This window comes from Wyeomyia smithii, chromosome 2 (genome assembly GCF_029784165.1).
Source record: "Wyeomyia smithii strain HCP4-BCI-WySm-NY-G18 chromosome 2, ASM2978416v1, whole genome shotgun sequence".
NCBI classification, from domain to species: domain Eukaryota; kingdom Metazoa; phylum Arthropoda; class Insecta; order Diptera; family Culicidae; genus Wyeomyia; species Wyeomyia smithii.
This window is the reverse complement of record NC_073695.1, coordinates 277,119,979-277,146,606: the sequence shown is the minus strand read 5'-3', so window position 1 is coordinate 277,146,606 and position 26,628 is coordinate 277,119,979. Positions and strand designations below refer to the sequence as shown.

Here is a 26,628-nt window from a genome sequence, read left to right as displayed (position 1 = left end):
AACTCATACGTTCGACGTTTTATCCCAGTATATTTTAGGTAGCACTCGAAAATTGTCAACAGGAAAACTGCAATAGATTCTAGCAGCTAAAGTTTCAACACAGATGCTTTATTTTATAGTCCCATCCTTTAGTATTGTAGATGTTATTCTAAATTTTCCCCTCGCAAAGTTTAATTTTTTTCATAAAATGATATTTCTTCGTTTCCCGCTGGGCTCATTTGGCCAACCACCCGTTCCCAACGCATTTGACCACGTCTTTTTAGTTGATCAAAAACGGACTTTTCTCTCCATAATAAGCACAGAAAACTTTTTGGGATTGAACATTCTGTATGTTTCACATGTCGATCAGAAGTAATGTGTGCAGAGAAAAAATACAAAATAGCAATAACTGTTTGAGTGAAGAAGGCAATATTTTCGTGACGAATTCGACGCGAGCGAAAATTAGCTTGTATGTTAACTGATTTCCTATTATTCATGATTTTCGCCTCAAGCGTAAATTTTTAAAAAGCCAGTTCACGAATGTATTGCTTAATTGTTGGAAAATGTTTTCGAATATCGTCCAGAATTCAGTGTAGTGTCTAGAATAAAGTGCACGAGCAATCCTGGCGGCGAAAAATAACGATGTCGATGATTTGAATATAATCATTCTAAACTAAATTCTAAGAAACCAACAGATTGTATGGCTTAAGCCGATTCGGAATGCGGCCTCCTGTTTATTATACTTAGCCTTTTTTTATTTTCGCTTATTTTCCGTCAGTATAGTTCCGCCATTGTTATTGTGTCAATCACCGACGCCCGGAGAGGGGACTACACTCAGGACCCTAACTTACGACATGTTGATCAACGGAGCGACGCCAACAGCTGAACTTCCTCATGCGATTGAAGGCGTGATTCCAGAGATTTTTCACCTCAAAAAATCCCCCGGTGTCAGCTAGACCAGTTCGGTTGGTTGTGAGTGGATCACGCCACCCCACAACCATCAACACCTATGTCGGCGTTGGGATTTGAACCCAGGCCACCAGAGTGGTTGACGGAAATGTTACCAACTACGCTAGGCCCCTGCCGCGATGATACACAAACTTCGCGGCCAACTGTTAAGTGTGCTAGTGCTACGACACATACGAATACTGTCATTTGGACTATGGCTGCTGACACGTACGGTTGTGTACGGCTCTCTCACTGGTGAAACATTTCTCAGGATTTTACCTGCGGCACCATGTTACACCAGTACACTCGGTTTGTTGCAGCCAGTCTCCAGTTTCTTGAGCGTCGCACACTTCCGAGGTCTTATTCCACTTGGTCCTGCCACCAAACTCGCTGCGCACCTCTACCCTTGTACCAGCTAAATTCGCTACGAACACCGTTTATGCGTGATTGTTATCCGGCATTCTTGCAACAAATCCCGCCCATTGGTCCCAGTGATACCTAGCTCAACTGCTTTCAACTCGTTTGGGAGCTCAGTATATGGGTCATTCCATACGAAGTGTACATGCCACTTGGACACGACCATCACAGATTTTGCTCAAAGTTGGGGGAATTATTCACCTACTGTCTCTTTGGAAAATCCCAATTTTGGTGTCGATTTGAATACCCCCCGCTCTCTAGGACCCCCCTCTTTATTGAACAGTCACGCAATTTTTGTCAAAAATCTCTTTTTTCTTTTTCTTACAATTCATAGACGTAAGATGTCAGAAAAATACTGGTAGATGATATTTGAAGAAAATAAACCAAGGAATCCAGAAAAAATATAAGTTTTGACCGGAAGTGTTGCCAGATAAATTATTTTTGTATTTGAAAATTGAATTTACATTTTTCGGCAAATGCAGCCATTTTTATCTTATATTTGATAATTTCGTCGTGCTCCTTGGAAAATTTCACATAAGAAACAACTATCTTCCCGAGGTGATATGAGCCAATCTTGAGATATAACATTTTTACGAAAAAAGTTGTAAACTTCGTAATCATTTTATTTTATAATTTATAGACGTAAGACACCCAAAAAATAGTGACAGGTGAGTTTTAAAGAAAATAAACCAAGGAATCCAGAAAAAATATTATTTTTTACTGGAAGTGTTGCCAGACAGATTATTTTTGTATTTTAAAATTAAATTTGCATTTCTCGGCCAATGCAGCTATTTTTATTTTAAATTTGATGATTTCATCGTATTTCCCGGAAAATTTTACGTAAGAAACACTTACCACCCCTAGGTAATATGAGCCAATCTTGAGATATAACATTTTTACGAAAAATTATTTACGAAATTCAGAACTATTTTCGTAAAAATGCTATATCTCGAGATTGGCTCATATTACCACGGGGTGATAAGTGTTTCTTACGTAAAATTTTCCAAGAAATACGATGAAACCATCAAATTTGAAATAAAATTAGCTGCATTTGCCGAAAAATGCAAATTTAATTTTAAAATACAAAAATAATCTATCTGGCAACACTCCCGGCCAAAAATAATACAATACTTTTTCTGGATTCCTTGGTTTATTTTCTTTAAAATTTACCTATCATTATTTTTCGGGTGTCTTACGTCTATAAATTGTAAAAAAAATTAATTACGAAGTTTACGACTTTTTTCGTAAAAATGTTATATCTCAAGATTCGAGTACATGAGCGTGAATTGATTGTTGCTCATTGTCAGTCAATCTTCTCAGTGTTGGAAACTGCAAAACCAACAGACGAAGTTATGGTGTTCGGCGATTTTAATCTTCCCCGGATTTCATGGAGAGAATTTCGAGACGGGTTTCTCTATCCGGACTTGGATCATTCGAGCATCAATCCTAACGCAGCTTTACTTTTGGATTGCTATAGCTCAGCCACACTTACTCAAATTAACCATATCACCAACCAGAACAACCGAATTTTAGATCTCTGCTTTGTGAGCGCCCAGGACACGGCCCCATATTTATGCGAGGCCCCCGCTCCACTGGTCAAAATAGTACCCCACCACCCACCATTATTAGTGACTATAAACGCCGAATTGAAACGCGACCTTGACACTGCATCTGCTACCGTATCTTACGACTTCCGCAAGGCTGATCACCAGAAAATCGCTGAGTTTTTCTCCGAGCTCGACTGGAACTCTATTTTTGACTCCGTCGATGCCGATGTCGCCGCTCAAACTTTCTCCAACGTATTGGCCTACGCCATCGATCGATACGTCCCAAAGAAGTGCCAGCATCCTGCTCCCCGACAGCCGTGGCAAAGAGAACTTCGGCAGTTGAAATCCCAGAAGAGAGCTGCCTTGAGAAAATTTACTAAGCACCGTACACTGTCCCTAAAACGTCATTACGTGAGAATCAACCACACCTACAAAAGTGTTGCGAAACGATGCTTTCTCCGATATCATCAAGATTAACAGAGAAAGCTCAAGTCTCGTCCCAAGCAGTTTTGGCGGTTCGTCAATCAACAACGACATAAAGGTGGTATACCCTCTTCTATTACATTCAACGGTAAGGAGGCAACCACCCCGCAGGACATCTGTCAGCTTTTCTCCGAGAAATTTGCCAGCGTGTTCACTGACGAGACACTGAGCGATAATCACGTCGAACGTGCCGCCAGTAATACCCACGGTCCGGTCAAACTTTGAACAGTTTTCATTTAGACGCGACAATGATTTCTAGAGCCTGCTGCAAACTCAAAGCATCATTAAACCCAGGTCCTGACGGGATTCCGTCGACGTTTCTTAAAACGCAGATTGACAACCTAATATCTCCGCTTCTGCATGTTTTCCAGCTATCTGTCGCTTTCAGTGACTTTCCGTCCTGCTGGAAATCGGCGTACATGTTTCCAGTACACAAGAAGGGAAACAAAAACGATGTGAGCAATTATCGCGGCATCACATCGCTCTGTGCTGTTGCCAAACTGTTCGAGCTTGTTATCATGGAGCCTTTGCTCGCTCACTGCAAAGCTTTCATAAGCACTGACCAACATGGATTCACAGCCGGTCGCTCCACCACCACTAATTTACTCTGCCTCACTTCGTACATCAGTGACAGTATGGCGAAACGTGCTCAGACGGATGTAATTTACACTGACTTGACAGCTGCCTTCGATAAACTGAACCATCGCATAGCCGTTGCAAAACTTGACAATCTTGGAATCATCGGGAATCTTTTACTATGGTTTCAATCGTATTTTACCGGTCGCCGTCTAACCGTTGCTATTAGGGACTGCCAATTCTCTTATTTTGACGCTACGTCTGGAATACCGCAGGGAAGTCACTTAAGACCGCTAATCTTCCTGCTCTATTTTAATTACGTGAACCTAGTTATTAAAGGACCACGGTTTTCTTACGCGGATGACCTCAAACTCTATCTTCAAGTTCACACAATTGAAGACTGTCACTTTCTTCAACGTCAGCTAGATGTTTTTGCCGATTGGTGCCATCTGAACCGTATGGACGTTAATCCATCCAAGTGCTCGATTATATCATTTTCGCGAAAAAACAGACTATACATTACAAATACGCTTTGATAGGAACTGAGATCGAGCGCGTAAACCAAGTTAAAGACTTGGGGGTAATTTTGGATTCCCAGCTCACTTTCAAGCCACACATTTCGTTCACTGTCGACAAAGCCTCTAGAGTTCTGGGATTCATTTTCAGGATCGCTAAAGACTTTACGAATATCTACTGCCTTAAATCATTGTATTGCGCATTATCTCGCTCAATACTGGAGTACTGCTCGGTTGTCTGGACTCCTCATTACAACAATGGCGTGGAAAGAAAAGAAACAGTTCAACGGCGCTTTTTGAGATTCGCTCTTCGTAAACTGCCATGGACGGATCGCTTCCGTCTACCAAGGTATGAAAGTCGCTGCTAATTAATTCGTTTGGAGCTTCTGTCTGTCCGTAGAGACACAGCCAGGGCATTGTTCACCACTGACCTTTTACAGGGCCGCATAGACTGTCCCGCTCTTTTGGACAAGTAAATATGAACGTGCGACCTCGTGCTCGGCGAAACAATTCGATGCTACGACTGCCTGCTCAATTAACTAACTACAGCATTTTTGGCGCAATGGTTGGTCTCCAATGGTTGTTCAACAGAGTATCTGCTCTATTCGACTTTAATTTACCTCGAACGCTTCTTCGTCGGCGATATCGTTTATTTTTTTCAAGACCTGACTAGTTCAAATGTTATATTGTTTGTAATATGTAATATTGTATTGACTCTCTGAAGATATTTTAATTGTTAGCTTTAAGTTACACCATTTGGGCACCTGCCTGCCTGTTGGTGAGTATACCAAATAAATCAGAACAAATTAAAGCGAGATTGGCTCACATTCCCACGGAATGATAGTTGTTTCTTATGTGAAATTTTCCAAGTAACATGATGAAATTTTCAAATTCAAAATCAAAATGGCTGCATTTGCCGAAAAATGTAAATTGAGTTTTCAAACACAAAGCTAATTTATCTGGCAACACTTTCGGTCAAAACTTTTTTTTTCTAGATTCCTTGGTTCATTTTCTTCAAAATCATCTACCAGCATTTTTCGGACATCTTACGTCTATGAATTGTAAGAAAAAGAAAAAAGAGATTTTGAACAAAAAATGTGTGACTTTGCAATAAAGAGGGGGGTCCCACAGAGCGGGGGGTATTCCATTCGACACCAAATTTGGGATTTTTCCAAAGTGACAGTAGATGAATAATTCTCCCAACTTTGAGCAAAATCTGTGATGGTCGTATCCAAGTTTGTGCTTTTTCGTGGTCACTTCGTATGGGATGACCCATATTGTATCTTACCTTGAACATTGAAGTTTTGTTGTTCGCATAAATGAATCACTCAATATAATACTCAACACGTTTATTGTTTTCAAGCAAAAATACATTTCATCTTTAACTCATTCAGATATTTAGTATAAAAAATATTCAGGGAACACATCTGGCGATTTTATCAACAATCGTTTTTATCACTACTCGTCAAATTCGCGCTCAATTTTCTCACGTTTTCTCGTTTCTATCACGCTTTCAATAAAATCTAAATGATGAATAATGAACTTCCAGTTGTAGAAAGTGAATTTTGAAACATAACTTTCACTTGTGCCTGGTGTCCTTGCATGAGTATAGTTTTATGAACTCAATTTATCTAATCAATTTTCTGGATAGAGAAACCAAGTGTCATATCTGTTGCAATTTGTTTATGTAATAATTTGTGAAAAATGAACCATGGAATACGCATTTCATTGACTTTAGTGCGCAAATTTCGTATTATTTGAACAGTCGAGAAAGAAGATCTATTATAAGCTCAAACAGCCCTACAGTTTGGTACTCATAGGACGTCGATTTATAAATTATAAAATTTGGCGTTTCCGCAATTTCACATAAACAAGCATTAGACTCTGCTAACTCTGCTAAGGAATGGGCAGTACAAATCATATGGATATCGCATGTATAATTACCTTGAGAAAGTTCGAAAGAAATACAATTTTTATCATTTCGTTAAATTCACGTTGAAATTTTTTTTCGACCGTGATAAAATCGAAAACGCACTGTATACATATGTGTCCCCCTTCAAATAACTCTAGTTCCGTCGCATCAGAGGTTGCAAATAACTCATGCACTTTGAACATTTACGTTACGGGATAAATACTAGAACAGAACAAAAGTCCTGTGTCTTGCGGAAAATGTTGAATGCTTTCATGTCATTTGCAAAATCACACACGGGAGGTATGTACATGAAACGGTGGAAACTGATGGAATATGTTTTTTTTTTATTTTGTTTGATAAATTTACTTTCTAGGACACTTGTACTTGTTCTTTCGAGTATTGTACCAGACACTTTATTCGTTTTATTTACCACAATAATGTCCTTTGCCAATACTTGATCGAGCACACAGTGGCTCTGGCTTCTATAATCGGACAAAAGACTGCATCGATGTTATTCAGCGATAATGAGAGTATAGGGATCTCAATCAGATACGCAACACAATTGACTCGTTGTTTCTGGGTTTGCGTCGTTTTGACAGTTCGACCATACATCAAGTTTACATCATCAGAACGTAAACTGAATTGGCTGGAACTTTGCATAGACGTTTTTATAGGAAAAAGATACCATTTTGTGCTATTGGTTTAATTTTTTGAAACACAACTCATTCTTCAAAAGTTATTGAAAAATGCTATTTCGGATAGGTATTGATGATTACAAATATTTTTAGAGCCAACACGGTTTCGTTTGAGCGGTGTTTCGTCTTCGGCAAAGTTGAAGATAATAGTTTTGTCTTTTAAAAAAAATATACACACTCTAAAACAAATTATTAATTTAGAAAAAAAAATTAAAAAGAAAGTTAAAAATTTATTATCCAAAACAGTCTATTTAAAAAAACTGATCTTTTTATAAAAACTACAAAAGATTATCTAAAATGTCATGGAGAAATCAGAAAAAAGTTATATTTTTAAAAAAAAATTTTCACATGGTACATTTTTTTGGAAGGACAAAGTTATTACTCACAACTTTGCCAAATACACTATCCCGCATAATCAATAACCATAAAACATGCCTAACAACTAGTTCGAGATATAGTTTCGACTGTATTGGGTATCGTTAAACCATATGGATTAACATCCGTTTATGGTTATTGATTATGCGGGATGCCAATCAAATAAACCGTTTTGACTGTGAAGATATGCTTAATTCCTCATAGAGTGCTCTATTGGAAATTGAAAATATACCTTCAGTCGAAACGGTTTGTTTGATTGGCATAGTGTTTTCGGCAAAGTTTTAGATAATATTTTGTCTTTCCAAAAAAAATATGCCTTTTTAAAATTTAAATTAAAATGTAATTAAATTAAAATATATAATTGAAATTTTTTTTTAAATTCAAATAAAAATTTATTTTAAATATAACTTTTTTTCTTGATTTCTAAATGATCGGACTAGTTTCAGTATTTTGATAATCTTTTGTAGGTTTTATTAAAGAAATCAGATTTTTAAAAAATGAGCTCTTTTGAATAATTAATTTTAAATTTTTCTTCTTACTTTTTTTTTAATTAAAATTTTTTTTTAAGTGTAATTTTTTTGAAAAGAAAGAATTATTATCTACAACTTTGTCGAAGACGTCACACTAATCAAAAGAACCGAAGTACTTTTGTTTTCATTTTATACTCATTTTTTCACAATATTATGAACCACTCTATGCCGAAAAAATGAACCACCCTAATGCAACATAATGTATTCGATGCTAGTTATAGTGTATATCATTGTACAGGCTATTTCGAGAGACTAGTGATCAATTTCAAAAGATAAATTCTAAACATTTTGAGCTCCACCTTCCACAATTGAAAAACCCCAAATTAATCCACCTAGTGGTGAGACCCAGCCTTTCTCATTCGTTATTATTATTTTTTCAAATAAAATTACGCAACACTACCATTTTAAAAAAATATACCTTGAAAATTTCTGCTGGATTTATTTTCTACTTTAAATAACGATTTTCTGGTAGCCAACAGCACAACTATAACGAACATTCAAAACCTAACATTCACACACATATGAGCATACATTAACACTTACACATGCAAATATCATGACTTAAATAAGTTTCAAATACATCACGCGAAAAATCCACTGTCGACTTATTCTATTGCTCACCCCTAACTACACACACTGCTGCGCAGGCGTTGTTTATGCTACTGAAAGGAATGTCTCATCACACACAGCAAAGTCAGCTGACGCTGATTACTCTTATAGACCTGTGTGATCGAGACCAAAGCCAGTCTGAGTCATGCCTGCGAGTGCAACACAACAACGGAAGGTGCTACGTAGGGCTAAATTTTTTTCGAATAAATTTTTATCTTTAACAACGGCTTTTACCCGTTAACATTCAAGTTCATTAAAGGCAGACAGTGTCTGCAGCCGGGGAAGGGAAAAATAAGCGAACTGAAAATATGATACAGATTTGGAAAAACACACCGCATCCAGACGGGGCTTGAACCCGCAGTCTCCCTGATTACTTCACTGGTTGCCGGAATACTTCCTAAAATGGCCAAATTCTGCCTAATCTGGTAATAGTACAACATCAAATTTGAAAAATGTTGAGGCCACATATTGTGATTGTTGCTATAGTTTTAAACAGTCTCTGAGCTACTTTTCTTTCCACAACTTTTAAACCACATGCTTAAAAATTATGAAGGTTTTAAAGACAAGTTTATTTGGTCCATTGAATCCAACTATGTTCAGATTGGTTGTGTAGTTTCTGTGGTACCTAATTAAGTTTTGTGATTTTTACAATTTTATACATAACGGACAAAGTTAAAGTCCGATAGCAGTATAATTAAAAAGGATTTTATTGCGCAACTAGATTTTTTATTTGAGACAAATTTAGTGAAAAAACGGTCCAACCATTCTGAAAAAATTGAGTGAGCTTAAGCAGTCTTTGCGATATGTTTCTTTTCAAAACGTGTTTACCTTCTTTTATACATATCTTTTAGACATAATTTTGAACCACATCATTAGTTAAGGATTTTCATGGTAGGCCGTTCAATTTGGCACTAGTTTTTTTTTTATTCTCGCTTATTTTCCGTCGGTCTAGTTCCGCCACTGTTGTGGCCAATCACCGACGCCCAGGGAGACGACTCCACACCCAGGACCCTAACTCACGACTAGGGTGGTCGGTATTACCGACTTTTCGGAAAACCGGTATTTCGGTATTCATAGAAATAAAAACCGGTAAAACCGGTAAAAAACCGGTATTTTTATTTTTTCTGACTAATACAAACCAGGGGCGTCTCGTGGTCTTTAAACCTACTTGTTCAATTACAAAATTCTGAAAATCATCGTTAGGGGAAGTAATGACAATCATGTCCGCGGAAAAACGCAAGTCGGAAAGTCGCAAGTCTCTCTGTACTATTTGAAAAAAAAAACTCAAAAATAATTAAATATATACAGAAAATTGGATTTGAAATTTATGTTTTGCCTAGCATCTATGGACGTGTCGCTCATGATTATGTTTTTGCTTTTATCATAAAAGCAAAAAATCAGTGTTATGAAAATGACTGCAAGACAATGACAGCAAATTTTTAACTGATCCGGCTCTCATTGTATTGCACAGCTCTCTCTGTTTCCCATACGTTCGGTAAACAGTCCGACAGCAACTGACGACAGCACACATGCAACTCCATACGGGCTGTTAGTTTTCATCTCCTTATGTCTGTTGGTTGTTCCAAGCTGTCGTAAATGACAGCCTATAATCTTCCGACATCCTCCAGCACGAATCCGAGCGGGATGTCAGGTGATTCTGATACACGATAGTAAGGCCGATGAAAGAATGAAAGAGAGATGGTGCGAAGCTTGCTTTTATGAGCACCTATGCTTTATTACGACTTATTTTTTCTGTAAGATTTGGACCACTTGTTTTGATCTCTTGTGGTGTAATACGATTCAGATACAACACTTGATAAATTTAATAGGGTTTGGAAAACTTTAATGAATGAATCCAGTAATATGATTACGAAGAACATAATTTCGAAACTCATGTTAATAAAAAAACATGCAGATTTTTATTTCAAATTTCTTTGATATCGCAAAACTTAGTGTTAAATTAATGAATGAATTTAAAATTCATAGAGGAACAAATATTGAAATTGTTGAAAAGAGTAAATGAAGAAGAAAATGAAATGACGATTAGACAAAAATTTACATTCTACGAATCCGAAGGAATCGAAGGTAAATACTTTTGTGTTCTGTATGATGCTCTTTAAACAGCCCAAGTAACAAAACTGGTTTTATCAAAGTTTTGTAGCGCTATTTTGGATGCATTAAGCGCTATAAATCTATGATAAAACCTATATTGTTACTAGGGAGTTCTTCCAAATTCAGTTGAAACTGAGAAAGCATTTTTCTCAGCTAGAATTATTGCAAATAGAATTCGCTGCGGTTTGGGCGACGAAGCTTTGACCATGCTATTCAAATTTTACACCATGCTATTTAAATTTCACTTTCTCAAAAATGAGGAGCAGTCATTTTTAGGACGAATTTCTTCATTGATTGATTATTTAATCCTGTAAACGCTTTGTATCAGGAGCAATTTGTTCATAACAAGGTGCAACCTGTGCAATGCACACGGAGATGCCAAACAAAAAATAAATCCCTAATCCAAATATATATTTATATATTAGTTTTTTAGTTTTACTTTTGAATAGCACAAAACGAATAATGACTTACGTTTTTTCGCGGACAAGATTGTGATTACTGCCCCAAATATGATTTTCAGAATTTGTGGTTGAATTAGTAGGTTCAAAATCCACGGGTTGCCTCTGAAGTATGAGTGTGTAAAGAGATTAGCTGTTCTACTAAAAAAAAAATGTCTTTTTTATTGATATGAAGTTTTTTGACATATTATCGATACACACAAAAACATCATACGAATCCAAGTAGAACAAACAAGAAGGAAACAAAAATTGATAAATAGGTTAGAGTAAATTAATATCCAATGTTCCTTCTGTCGAAATATATTTATTATATACACCGTCATGTCATTTGTAACGCCTACCTAAGTGGGTACTATTCATTAACCTTACAATGATTTATGAATATTGTGACAATAAATTTTTTAATTTTAAGAAAAATATCGGAAATACCGGTTTTTTCGCCTCTCCAATACCGGTATTTCGGTATTGAAAAAAATATTGGTTTTACCGGTTTTACCGGTTTTTGTTTTACCGGTAAACCACCCTACTCACGACCCGTTTATTAACAGACCGGCGCCAACGGCATTACTTCCTCATGCGATGGAAGGCGTGATCCCAGAGATTTTTCGCCTCAGAAAATCTCCCGGTGTCGGCTAGGATTGAATCTAGACCAGTTGGGTTGGTTGTGAGTGGATCTGCCAGTTTAAATTGATTGTTTAGTTTCTGAGATAATGAAATTTCGTGATTTTCACATTTTGATACACGGTGCCTGAACTAAAAATCTGATTACAATGAAGTTCAATAGTGTGTTATGAGGCCAATAGAGGTTTCATTTTCAACTAATTTCGTGAAAACCATTTAAGCAATTTCTGAGAAAAGCAAGTGAGTTTAAGCAGTCTTTGGTATATGCTTTGCTTTTATAACGTGATTTGACATTTTTATAAATAACGGACAAAGTTACAAACCGATTACAATGAAATTCAATAGCAACTTATGGGACAACTAGGCCTTTCATTCGAGACTAATTTTGTGGAAATCGGTCCAGCCATCTCTGAGAAAAGTGAGTGAGTTTAAACAGCCTCTGGAAAACATTTCTTTACATAACTTTTGAACCATATGTTTAATCTTTATGAAATTTATATGTTAAGTGTTCTGAAGATAGCCCGTTCATTTGACATCAGTTTTGTTAAAAGCTGTTGTTTAGTTTATGAGATATTGATGTTTCGTGATTTTTACATTTGATACATAACCTCTAAACCAAAAATCCGACTACAATGAAATTCAACAGCAACCTATGGGGTAACTACACCTTTCATTTGCATTTAATTTCACGGAAATCGGTCCAGCCATCTCTGAGAAAAGTGAGTGAGAAAAAAAAGTTGCACATACACACACACGCACACACACACATACACTCATACATACATACATACAGAAAATGCTCAGCTCGTCAAACTAAGTCGAGTGATATACGACATTCGGCCCTCTGGAGCACTTTAGTTTTTTCAGTGATTGCTATACCTTTCTAGGAGCAAGGCAAAACGATCAAGTCCCAGAGTCGATTTTTTCAATTTTTTTTTTTTTGCAGATGACACCAATTCTCGACGTTTCATGCGTTTTTAAGTCATTTGGCATCAAAAAAAAATTTTCGAAAACCGAAATTTCACGTACACCCCCCCACCCCCCCTGGGCCAAATTTCAATTGCTTTGCGCCACCCCATTTTATGTCCGATTGAGCTGAAATTTTGCTCATAGTGTTGTTTCGAGCAGGTGAACATTTTATATAGGGTTTCTTTTTGAAATTCGAGAGGACCATTTTGGCTGGCACCCTACTGTACACCTTGCCACTCATGTTTAAGTACTTTTGAATATGACTCACAGTGGAATAAGTATAGAAAAACTCAAAGAGAGAACGTACACAACGAGAACGGCTGATCGACTAAACAAAGGGAAATTGTAAGTAAACACATCCTGTTGAGACGCTGTAACGGTCGAAACTTGTTGTAGCGCTCTCTATACTTTAAATTTGAAACACGATATCAATCATAGGTAAATTCTACTAGTTTACAAAGCCGAGTATCGCCAAATTAAACGAAAAATGTTATTTTGGAGCATGAAAGTTGTTCAGTAAAAATTTATTTAAACGAATTTTAAGTTTAGATCTGTACTTGGGCGATGTAGATTTTGATTCTAGGATAGTTTTAGCATTATTTAGGCCAATAAAAAAAATGGCGAAGAAAATTTTTTTTGGTGGATATTACCCCTTACGCCTATTCGGGTCTATTAAGTATGAAGACACGTAAAAGGTAAATTATGAATTATAAGTAGATTAAATTCAAATTTTTTTCCTTGCGAGGAAATGACATCCATTTGTAAGCCCGTAGATAAATTGAGGTTTAGCACTACTCGCAAAATAATTTTAACTATTAAATGATTTTGGGGCGCTAAGAAGCGCCACTGGTGTGTCGTAACAATTGTTTAATTACTCGACATTATAGATTGCCATTTTCATATAACTTGAGATGATTCTCGTGTTGTAATCGAAAAAAAACTACTGAGAAGAAATCCACCTAACAGTAAGATAAAAACAATATTTTCTCTAATTTTCAATATACCAAATTGCTTCCTCCAGTAATGTTGTAGAAAAATCTAAATTAAAAATAATTGCTTAATACTGCGATGTCCTATCTGTACGTTGGACACAACCTAACAGAATTTTTTGTGGATCACCCCTTCTTGAAATAATTTTTTTGTCCATAACTTTTTCTGTGATTGTAGAAACAATGGCTTCCTCCTGCATTTCAGGAATGCCTCAAAGACAATCAATAATTTCCCAACTAACCTGCAATTATTTCTTGTGAAGCTGCTAAACCAGCATCGGAGCACCTAATTTGATCAGTTTGCACATGTTTAGATAAACATTTCAAAAGGTCCTATCTGCTTTCATCGTTTTTCCGGAGCGTCCTTTCATTTTGGTAATGTTTCAACTTTAGTAACTCTCCCAAGCGTGGTTTTCGTTCATAAGGTTAGAGGGATCCCTCCGCTATCAACTGGTGTAAATAACCTGTCATAAAATTTGTTCAATATGTAGTGGTGATTAAACGGAAGTGCTCGATCAAAGCAGATAGGACCTTTTAAAATGTTTCTCTAGATTTGGTTTCGGTGTTGTTTATATTTTCGCGCCGGTAGCTACTAGATTATTTTCCACAAATACCAGCACGTAAGAGTCGCGTAACCACTCAAACTAAGTATGCTTTTCTCTTTACACTAATAAACAGCACGATCGTAACTAATTTCCTCGAAAAATCTAATCTGTAGCGTTTCGCAAAATTCCGGTTTTTGCTTTTTTCTAGTCTCAAGTCAACTGCGTGTGTCAAATTTTGCGCCACTGTTGTCAGCCCTGCCAACAACAAGCTGCGCTAGAAAATAGAAATGTTTAATTTGTTAAGATTCTGTTGAATTTTATGGCATCAAAATAATAAAAATAACCAAGATGTCAAAAATTACAAAATATGTTACATAATACTTTTCATTCATAGTAAAGAAACCGAAATTTAAATGAACGTAGAAATATGCAAAACATGAACTGAAAACGGAATAGTTTGAGAACTTTTTCCAAGTATTGTTTTCCGGTAAATTTTTGAAGACTACAGAATTTTCGAATTTTTTAACATTTGCAAAAAAATCAAATTTCCAATGGTAATAAAGCAAAATAGCGACACCGATTTGCTGTCCAAAAATGTCCGAAAGACATTTTTTTTTGTTAACAAACCCATAAAAAACTGTCGATACAGTTGAACTTTGCCACATCATAGCACGGTCCGACTGGTGCATTTCTATTTCATCGCCTCCGGGAGGGGGTTGCCGGTTTGAATTTCTACCTGGCTACAGCGCGAGGGTGTCCATTGAACCGGAAACGGAAAGAACCATCGAAACGTGCATCCTTTTCCTGCAAAACAGCGATCCAGCGTGGAACGTCGAACTGACATACGTGCTCGGGCCATGTAGGCCGTGTTTGGCACAATCGTGTTGCTCGCTCTGCCACCAGGTAGAAATCCGGCGAATATTTCGAAGGGCACAATTTCTGCTCCGTTTGTCGAGGCGGTTCCACTTCCTGATCGGATCGGCCCCCGGCGGGATTTACAGTCGTACAGAGTCAGGCCCGATTTTACTCACCGATAGTGCCGCCGATAACAAATGTAATAACAATTCGGTTGTTTTGTGGTCAACCCGTAGCAGGGCGTGTTGTTGGATTCTGCGGTCCGTGACACGTCCTTAGCTACAATCACTAGACTGATTAATGCTAGGTTGAACCAGTTGGCCACTTCGGTCACGTTCCGCTCAAATCACGTATTCGGTAAATGTGTTTTGCTATATTACCAGGTGACACCCGAGCCTAATCAAAACGACGCAAGGATGTTTGTCTATGGGGGAAATCAGATCATCTCCGTTGTGTATTCAATTAAGTTTGCTTTTATGGGCCAGTGGAAACGTGGAATCTGATACAGTTTCCACTCATGGTCCTCCCAACAATTTAGTAAATTTTACGCACCAATTAGGAGGGGCTCATAAAACCGGTTGAACTCTCCAATCTTCCGCATGATGACTCATTTTCCAACGCAATTTTTATCCGCATCTGGCTTATTCCACAGTGTCATATACGTAAGTACAGAAGATAAAATTAAAACTCATGTAGCTGCCAGCTCATGCAGTAATTTGCCAGCAAACTTCTTTGTTCAGAAGCACCGAGCGATAAAATCGCCCAGGACTGGCAATTACTTTCGCCATAAATTATCTGTGAAAATATAGCATAAAAATGAGCACCAGTAGCACACTGGGAGACGCCGTTCGCGGGTGACTTTGTAGGAACTGGAAGCATTGCCAGGAACAGGCTGTAACACACAGAAATCACCCTGATGTTATCCAGCAACGTTCTGGTCGCTACTCTGCATCCATCACGGATCGCTACACAGTCGCCACAGTACGCGATTCTGGAGCATCTTGTGAAAGTTAATTTAGATAAAATCATAATATCATAAATATCATAAATCCGTATACATAAAACGAAGAAGCCCATAGCTGAGACCAATCCTTACTGGGCTCACTCACATTTGCGCTACTTCGGTGGATTTCTCATAATCATAAAGCATGATAAAGGCACCAGCCGTAGCGATATTTTCGTCCCTTACACATTTTTTTCCTCTCCTCTCGGGTGTCTTTCTGTGTGCACTGTCGTCGCATCGGAAAGCGATGAAAAATCGAAAAATAATAGAAGAATCTTTCGAACCGATAGCGGGTCTGAATTGCCTCTCTCAGCTCCTCAAAATTTCCCCTCCTGCGGCCGTGAGTGAAATGCTGCTGTGGGTAGGAGAAAATGAAGCGAAATTGTCAAATCAACGCTTCACTGGGCGGGAAATTGCCTCTAAAAATTTCCTTGTTTTATCGGTCTGCTTCCGCTGTTCCACCGAGTGGTAGGTGTGCTTCTTACCGCTTCCGTCTACCTCATGCGAATGAGTTTTTCAGGATTTTTTGTTTAAATTCGGCTTTGAGTGGCAGCTGTTTCGATGATAACAGGCGGAGGAATACTCTTGAATTATTTCATCAAATTTTTGCGAGTTGGTTTGGACTCGAGAGCGTATTTAACATATAAATTTTTCTGCTTATCAAGATCGAAAAGAACTTCATTCAATACGACTAAACTAAGATTTTCGTCAGTAACGAACTCATTCAACAGTTTGGAAAGTTTCGCCGTGATTCCTGCTGTCTTTGTAAAGTTCAGAGCACTAGAATAGACCATCCCTGATTAGGACTAGAATCGAAGCAAATAAGGCATAAACCATTTTATTTTCGAACGTTATCCTCTTGAAGCAACTTCTTGATAAATTTTGCTCGTCAACGACGGCAATATAAATTATGACTACGTTCCCATCCCACTTATTGCCAGCCGAAGGCTGCTAGCGATGTTCTGCGTTCCGATAAAAGTACTATGATAAAGTTGCTAACTTTGCGATAAGAAGTTTCGCACAATTCCACGTCAATCAATTTCAAATAAGTTGTACCGAAAGTGGAAGAAAAAGGGGTGCCACTTCATCGTTCCATATTATCTCCTTGCTCTGTTGCTTTCGGATACAGCAAACGGCTCATGAATAATGCTCGAAACAAAATAATCAAAATGAGCTTCCATTCAAGGCCGGGCGCCGCTGTCTCGACATTTACAAATTATTTCACCGGAATAAATTACCGATTCGTGCAACAATACCGACTCGATCAGTTTCGCAATCAATCGAACGAGAACAACTTTCGGCCAAACGCTTGGTTAAACTGTTTTTGTAAAGTCGGCTCGGGGCAAAACAACAACAACAACAACAACAACTTGAACAACTTTTCAATTCGCTCGAATTCAACGATTTTTGAATAGTTTGATGATTTTCCATTGGGAGCAGCTCTCTGAGCCTCGGAATCGACTTTATTGCGCAAGTCGACACAAAAAAAGGGAAAACTATTTCACGGATTCATTCATGTTTCGCAATGTTATTTTTTTCCTCTTAGTTATGATATTAAGTTTGAACTGTACAGGAAACCTATTTTCCTTCGTTCTACCTCTTATTTTGAAGCAACCGATGCATTTTCAACAATGGAGAAATTCAATACTTTTTTGAAAGATTTTTACGCATTTAGAACTAAATTGATTTCGATATCGGTAAACAAGAATAAGAGAACAACTAAAACATAGCTTTACTAATTTTAATATCTAAAACTATTCAAAAATTACACGTAGTTTGGCAGCTATATCGGATGAATGTTCTCCGTTTAATCAAAGAATATTTTTCGAACGTGACTCCTTCCCAGCTAGCGGAGATAGACGCTTTCGCGGCTAAATTTGCCAAAATAAATCACCGCCGCGAACGTGCTCCGGTGGCTTGCATTGGTTAAACGTACTTAGCCCCAATCAACTAACTTTCGTAAGCCACCAGCAAAAAGCACTCCCGCTCGGTTTACGTTAGTTATTATCGACTTGATACAGAAATGTGCTCGGGTAGATTCCGGAAATGCACCGGCAACAAATCGCACACCGGGATCGGAATCGGACCGAGCAGGGAGGGGGAAGGGTGACAATGCAGAAAATTATAACACTTTGAACAAGCTAAAAGAATTATAAACTTCGACTTCCATTGCACACAGAGTGCATTGTTTTCCGCGTACCGACAGTTTCTGTTTCGCTCGTTCTCGACTAGTTTACTTTTTTTTTTCATAACCTGGTTTTTCATTATTTGGTTGTATAAAAGCAAGCGAAAACAGTTCTCAGATACGTTAAATGTTTCAATTAAAATCAGTGCACTCCGGCAGTGGTGACGAGGTCGAATCGAGTGTATTGCAATTGAGCGCTCTCAACGAAACTGGTACCAAAGTCGGCTATCTTGGTAGCTCGAATCGGTTTTGCACTCTATAATTACTGGTTTCCACGAACCTCTTGAGTAGCGCCCAACGCGATAAAGCGATCAATTCCACTTGCCAGCTTGCCACTTGTCGAGTCGAGAGTATAAGTGCACGATATCTTTATTTTCCTTTCAACTTTGGCCTTATCAACTTCATTCGCTCAATCCGTCGTTCCGGAGCGCGACTGGCAGGCAGGCAGACCATGTCTTATCGGAAAATGCATTCTCCAACTAACAAGTGAGGCACATAGTATGTAGGCAAAATTTGCTGCACGGAAATTGAACTTCGTTTTTTATGCACCACACACTCCCAAGAAAGGCACACACAGTTGCACATAACTGCTCAATCAGCTCGAAGGATCGTTGGAAAACTATAACACAGGGTGAATGTGCAGATTTTCCACCTATTGCCAAGTGTTGAGCTTGAGGTTGTTAACAAGTGAAGTTCACTTTTCGCTCTAGTACCAGGATAAAGAGCGGGATTTTGTATTACCTTGAAAGGCACTCCACAGCTGCGGATGTAGAGAATAAAGAGTTTTGTAGTGTTTTTCGTGCACATGTCAGCACTTTTCGCATTGACGCAATCGTGCCCCACGAACTGTTAAGTTTATGACAGCTCGCTGGTTATGTTTAGAACATTCTATCGCCTTTATCGGTGTTTAGATTGGGATTTTTTTTTATTCATTCTGTGGAACATTAAGTAACTAAACTAATATTAAATACCCTTTGGCCTTCATTTTTCAATGTGTTTTAAATGACTCACATGCAAAGCTGGCACTAATCGTACGATTGAACTGCAAATTTCCCAACAGAAAGAAATTTACATTTCCATAGAAATCACGGTGCGGTGTTAAACTCCGGTAATGAAACAGGATTTTACACTTTGTATTCGTGTCGTGCAAGGTAATTAAGCTACACTTTCTGCATGATTAAAACGGGATAATTAGAGTGCGTTCCAAGTACATTTGCTATCCAATTCCATGAACCAAAGCCAATGTGTTTTTATGATTCATAACAGTTAGATGTGGCTTCAAGTATGGAGTATGAAAATGTTTTTATCTACAATGATGATGATGATGATAGTCCCACCTCATACCCCTACATCGGTTTGAGCTGGTCGATTTATTTAAGAAAGATATTATTTAAAGACATACAATGTAACCAGTAGGCAAACAAATAACGGACTGGTTATTAATACAGACATAGGAACCCTTCAAAAGAATACCAATAATTTGAATATTAAAAATAAAAACGATTTTCTAACATCATTGATCCAAGGCTCATCCAAAACGTTTCCAACCCGAAAATTATCTGGATTTGGTTAGGAATCGAACCTAACATTTAGGAGCTTTAACTAATCAGAATTGGTTCTGGATAACGATCCAAAACTACGAGAGAGATCCTATGATACTATAGTTATCGATAACGAGCTATACAGTCCACAGGCAAACCCAAGCCTTTTCAGTTTTTTCTCCCAACCCTTTGTTCTAAATCGTGAAAACAGATAAATATTAAAAATCTCAATGAAAACATATATAATATTACAAACCAAAAAAGCAACTTATCAACCCGATATGCCTTTTGTTTCAATTTCAGGGGTTTAACCCTGATGTACTCAGTATCCAGATTGTCTATGTCAGTCTACGCGCGCGTGGCTCAAACATGTGTAGTCAACTCATTTTTTTTTTAACTCTACTATTTAATATTATTAGCTATATTCAAACAAAAATCCATCATCATCAATGAACATAATAACTTAGTGTACCAGATAAATTTGAAAAAAAAATATACTTAAATATTACAATCTTCTTTATTAATTAACAAAAAATTCGTTGAAATCTGTCTACAAAACAGATTTTATGTGTGAAATACAAAGCCTTTTAACTCCGCCATTGTTGCTGCACGTTTCACTTGTCTGGGCATCGAATTGAAAAAGTTAATTCCTTTATACAACAGAGAGTTCTGTGATCTACTAAATAAAAAGTGTGGTGTTCTAGCGTCTTCCGCGTTTCTAGTGTTGTACCTATGAAAATCACTTCCCCTATCAATTCGATCACACAAATATCGAGGCAGCATATTATTAAAAAATTTATAAAGGAACACCATTGTCAAAAAATATACTCGTTGCTTCACAGAAAGCCATTGCAACGCGTCCAGCATGAAACTCGAGGAAGTGTATCTATTACATCTTAATATCAATCGCATTACTTTATTTTGTAACCGCTGTAATCTCAATATTTGTGTATTATTTGCAAGGAATAAGATGGATGAGCAAAAGTCTATATGTGGTGAAATGATTGACTTATACAACAAAATTTTACTACTAACAGTCAATTCATTTTTTAAACGGCACAGAATACCGTATTTTTTAGCCATTTTTCTGATGACGTTGTCAATGTGAGACTTGAAAGTAAACTTGTCATCAATGATTACTCCAAGATATTTCAACTCATTCACGCGATCAATCGTCTCACCATTAATTGCAATATTTACGTCTGGTCTGGAGTTGGCCGAAGAAATAATCAAATATTTAGTTTTGCTAATGTTTAGCTTAAGTTGTTTAAAATTAAACCAATTCGCCAGATAATGTCAGTCTTGGTTTAAAAGTGTTTCAACATCATTTGGATTTTTAGCCGCAATTAACAGAACAGTGTCGTCGGCAAATAAATTTACATCACAAAACCGTAAAACTCGCTTCATGTCATTAATATAAATTATAAACAAAATGGGCCCTAAAACACTTCCTTGCGGTACACCCAGTGTATTAGCAATGGAAACTGATTCAGAATCATAAAAACGAGTCTTCTGAGTTCTAGCACACAAATAGCTTTCAAACCATTTATATGCTGTCCCTACGATACCAAAGCGCTTTAATGTTTGCAACAATAAGGGCCTAGAAATTGTTTCAAAAGCGCGTTTTAGATCCAGAAACACCGCAAAAATAGTTTCTTTAGCCTCGATTTTCTCTTTCCATTTTGCTAACACCAAATTCAATGCAGACTCACAAGAGTGTCCCTCTCGATAACCTGATTGTTCTGGGATCAGCAAATCATTACTGTTTAAATAATGCATTAGCTGGCCTTTAACAATCAGCTCCAAAATTTTCTCTAATGTGTGCAGTATATTAATGGGGCGGAACTCTTCGGCTTTATCCGTCCCAGTAACTTTGGGGATGGAAACCACAAGAGATTCCTTCCAAACTTCAGGCACGTGCCCTGTTTGTAAAGATTCGTGTCCAATTACATGAAAGCAATCTTGTATTACTTTTGCGTAGACATTGTCGATACCAGCCGATCTCTTCAAAGAGAAACAAATATCTTTCAACTCTGCAAAAGTAATAGGATGAAAACCATCAAATCTACAGTTATTATGGATCGGCCGTATTATCTCATCAGGTTCATTGACCACATCAATACTTTGATTGATCGATTGAACACTTTCAACGAAATAACTGTTAAATTTATTTGCAATAACTCGCGCGGAGTTTTCCTCAATACCATTAAAAGTTATGCACTGTGATAATGTATTATTACTTTTCATTAATTTTTTTAAAGTTTTCCATAACTCTTTGCTGTTATTTTGATGTTTATCGATCTTCCGTTGTATATATGCACATCTAACCTTTTTCAAGGTGCGTGAATATATGTTTCGCGCCGCGGTGTACCTGTTCCAATCATCCAATCATTACTTCTACAAAATTTTTTATAACATTTATCTCTTCTACGTTTTAAACGCACAAGATCTAAAGAGTACCAGCTGTTCGAATTTTGTAACTCAACAAATTTTTCAAAAACTAGATTCTTGGTACAGTCTTCCAACGTTTTGGTTAGAACAGCTGCTTTATTGTCCAAATCTCCAGTTATTGGATGAAAATTCAAACTTCTTGAAACAAGCTGAGACATTGCTTGTTTCGAATAACTATTCCAGCACTTTATTTTTACTTTATCCTCTCGGTTTTGATCGTTTTCAATTGAAACACAAATTGTCTCATGGTCTGTTATTTTGTAATCGGCCTCTGTGAAGGAATTAACATTATCAAAATTGGAGAACACATGATCAATCAAGGTACGAGAGTGTCTGGAAATTCTTGTAAATTGAAAAACTGTTTGTCTCAGATTAAAAAAACCGACTAATTGCTTTAATTGATTCGAGTTCGATCCACCAAGCCAATCAATATTGAAATCACCAGCAATTTCGTTTAATTTATTCAAATCAACAAAATTTTCCCACCAGTTATCTAAAATTTCCAAAAAACGCTGGTCACTCAAACTGGGGGAATGGTAGACTATTCCAAAATTTCCCATCGTCATGCCTCTCTGAACTGATATTCCCAGGAACCAATTGTTTTCGACAGATTCGTTTGATAGAATGTTGAACTTGACTGATTCCTTGGCGTAAATAGCAACCCCACCAGTATGTCTGGAATGTGAAAGGCAAAAAGCAACTTTATAACCCGGAATACTATATTGATCAAATGCATCAGCTTCCACTATGTGAGTTTCAGCCAGCAATACTAACATTGGTCGTTTTTTTTCCACAAGATGCCGCAAAGCAACATAATTCGTGGATAAACCAGCAATATTAAGATAAACTATTTCTAATTTCCTCTCACATTGCATTTTCTTCAGCTGCTGTTTACTTGACAACATGTTGCTTTTTCTTTGTTCAAACAGTCTCCGAAAAACTGGACACTGCGAACTTGATGCTGGATGTTTCGCGTCCAAATTCATTTTTGACTCATTATTATGTTTTAAACAATTTACGCATTTATAATCAGTAGAAGCGCATTCCGATGTTTTGTGCTTTTCACTGCATTTAGAGCATGTCTCAGGATTAACACACTCTGTGCTTTTATGATCAAATTCCCCACATTTAAAGCAACGCAATACATTTATGGCCTCTCGTACAAAACACTTGTCCCACCCAATGCTTACTTTTCCAGCATTCATTAGGCAGTTATAAGTGTCTAGATCAACTTCGATTATCACGTTAAACTTGTTATATTTGAAGCGTGAATTTTCATACTCGGCAATAACCTTTACTTTTTTAAAGCCGATGCTATCATTCTGACTTTTCAACAAGTCTATGAATTCATCGGAGGAATATCGATCACTCATTCCCACAATCTTTAACTTAGGCCTCGCGATTGTGGAAATAACAGCATTATATCGTTCACCCAGATTGCTTTCAATGTCTTTTTTAACAACCTCAACATTATCCCCTACTGCACACTCTGCAATTATCGAGCCATTCTTACCGTTTCTAAAGTTCCTGATTTTGTGGATTTTTGGATCTAAAGTTTTTTTCAAAAAACATCTAGTATCTTCACTAGATTGAGAAGTCTCGACTGGTTTGATCACAATGACCGGCCGAGCCTTACGGTTTTCCTTTTTCTGTAATTTATTTGATATACTCCCAGTCGAACTCGCTAAAACATTCGCGTATGTTGGTGAACTTTCCGAAAAAACCTCGTCATCACGTACTAGTAACATCTTTTTACTGGGGTTAGAGTCCGATTCAGAGTGAACCGTTCTCTCATTTCGACTCCTTTTTCTGTTCATTGGACCATTATTTCTATCGCGATCGGTATTTAAGACTATTTGGTTTTTGAAATCATCCAGCTTTCTGGCAACACTGGTCTCAATGTTTACCAGACTCTCACGAAGAGAATCGCTGACAGATTTCAAAATAGTCTCGATCGCGTTAGAAACAGCAACATTTATCTGGGTTTCAATTTTGTTTTGATTATTTGTGAGCGACTGAGAGACAGATGATAAGGCATCTCTCATCTTTGTCAACTCACTCAAAACATCACAGGCTGATAAACACGAAACACATTTAAACACAATATTATCATTATCATTAACGACTTTCGCTGCTATTTTCGTAAGGGGCGTGCAAACTCTGTGGAACTGAGATTTGCATTTACCAACGCAAACAACCGGATCGTCGCTAATGCGAATGATATTACCACATTTGCCACAATCCATCTTCCCGCTGCAAACAAGCCGAAGCTGCTGCAGACCAATACGCTGGACTCGTCCAGCAGCAACGGAGAGTAAAGGCAATAAACAATGAAAAAACACAACAATGAAATTTCAATCAGCAGCCGTAGCGTCTATATAACATAGATGCGTTGGTCGGCGCTGGTATAAAATAAATCGATAAAAAACAGAATAAATTAAAAGCATTCAGACACTTCTACTTATCCGTTGAGATATCCAATTATGCCGTCGGATCACTAGCACTAGATCACCAAAAGCACTTGATTTCACACAAAAAAATAGCTTTTAAATCAGCACACTAGTGGTACACAAGCTACCATGCTCACCGTCATCACTTGAACTGCTCAATCGATGCATTGAGGTTGGAAAGTCAGTAAAAACAATTACTTAATTCCATTCAAAAACAAGTTTACGTTTAGCTGTACAGGTTAAAAAAATATTGTGCATTTCACCTAACAATCCGCTTGAAAATAATATAAGCATGGCAGAAACATTAGTATTAAGATTTAAAATGTATGATTGGTTGTAAGATTTCTAACAACAATGACAAGCATTGTGTAAAAAATCTTAAATATTATCGTCTGCAAGAAAACAATCGATTTGGGTGAGACAGAGCGTTGAGAAGGTCTTACCAGCCGTAAAAACTATCAGTATAGGAAGCAGTTGATGTAAATACGGATGATTATTTCGGTATACACGTAAGGTGGAACGGTTTTGAAGCCACAAATGGCCGACTTCGAGCCACCTCTTCGCATTTTTGAAGCACATGACGACATGTCCTCTCCGTGTTTGAACGTTTTTGTCGTGTAACTACTGTGGTTTGAAGATGCAGTCAATCGGACGATGTACTCAGCTTTTTGCATCAGAACCGATCGACTTGACTTTCTTTTCTTCAGATTACAACACATTTCGTGCTGTTTTCTGAGCCTACCCTGCCTCGCTAGATGATACTTCTGTGTAAATATAGGAACTTTTCAGAGCCTTTTTCCACTGAGTCCCCAGCCAACAACTTGGTTCGTATATTTCAGTTGTTGTTGAGATATAAGCACTAGAGATGGTTGGGTTTCGAGTTTTCAAACCCTAAGCCCAATCTATAACTCTATAAATCTATAACATTTACTGCAATCTATAACATTTACTGCGAATAAATTTTACATCTTATATATAAAATAAAGTTACATTTATGTGCGACCGCCCATAACTTTACCACGGAGCGTATGATTTGAGCTGGCTTTGTTTTGTTGTGTTCGTCTTCGTCCAAGGCAAATTGTTACCGCGAAAAAACTAGGAAAATTCAAAGGAAAATGGTTGAATTCACGGAAATAGGATTTCCATACAACGAAGAAATTAGATCGCAGAAGGCTAAATGAGCAACAATAATATGACAGCAATTTGAAACAGGTGACTCTCGACAGTTATTTTGAAATCATCTTTTAAAAGCTACCACCGAAAATTAAATACAAATAAAAGTATGCTAGACTGGTGGCTACCGTCACGGTAATCGGTTGAACCATCTAAACATATAAAAAACAGCTCTGTCTGTCTGTCTGATTCATATAGGATTGGAAACTACTGAACCGATCGACGTGAAATTTTGCATATAAGGGGTTTAGGGGCCGAGAAAGGTGACTAAGATAGTTTGAGACCCCTCCCTTTTCGGAAAGGGAGGGGTTCCATACAAATGAAACACAAATTTCTGCACATCTCGAGAACTAAATGGAACCAAATTCGGCAGATGAATATTTTTAGGCACAACAAATATTCCCATAATGTTAAACTCTTCTATAAGAGAGGGCTCCCATACAAATGAAACATAGATTTCGCACAGCTCGAGAACCAATTAAGCAAATTCAATCAAATTTGGTATGTGAATGTTTTTTTATGTAACAAATATGTCCATAATGGTTCGACACCCCTCCCTCTTCTGGAAGGGAGGGGTTCCATACAAATTAAACACAAATTTCTGCACATCTCGAAAACTAACCAACTAAATGGAACAAAATTTGGCAGGTGAATATTTTTAGGGGTATGAAATATGTCCATAATAGTTTG

General features: G+C 37.4%; 1 protein-coding gene across 1 annotated transcript; it reads left to right on the top strand.

The window, feature by feature from the left end:
• The first annotated feature begins 2,594 nt into the window (after window positions 1–2,594).
• On the top strand, window positions 2,595–24,633 carry LOC129720641 (uncharacterized). Its single transcript, XM_055672129.1, has 4 exons — window positions 2,595–3,302; window positions 3,372–3,587; window positions 3,746–4,033; window positions 24,463–24,633. The coding sequence occupies exons 1-4, from the start codon at window positions 2,595–2,597 to the stop codon at window positions 24,631–24,633; spliced, it is 1,383 nt and encodes a 460-aa protein (XP_055528104.1).
• Window positions 24,634–26,628: the final 1,995 nt, after the last annotated feature.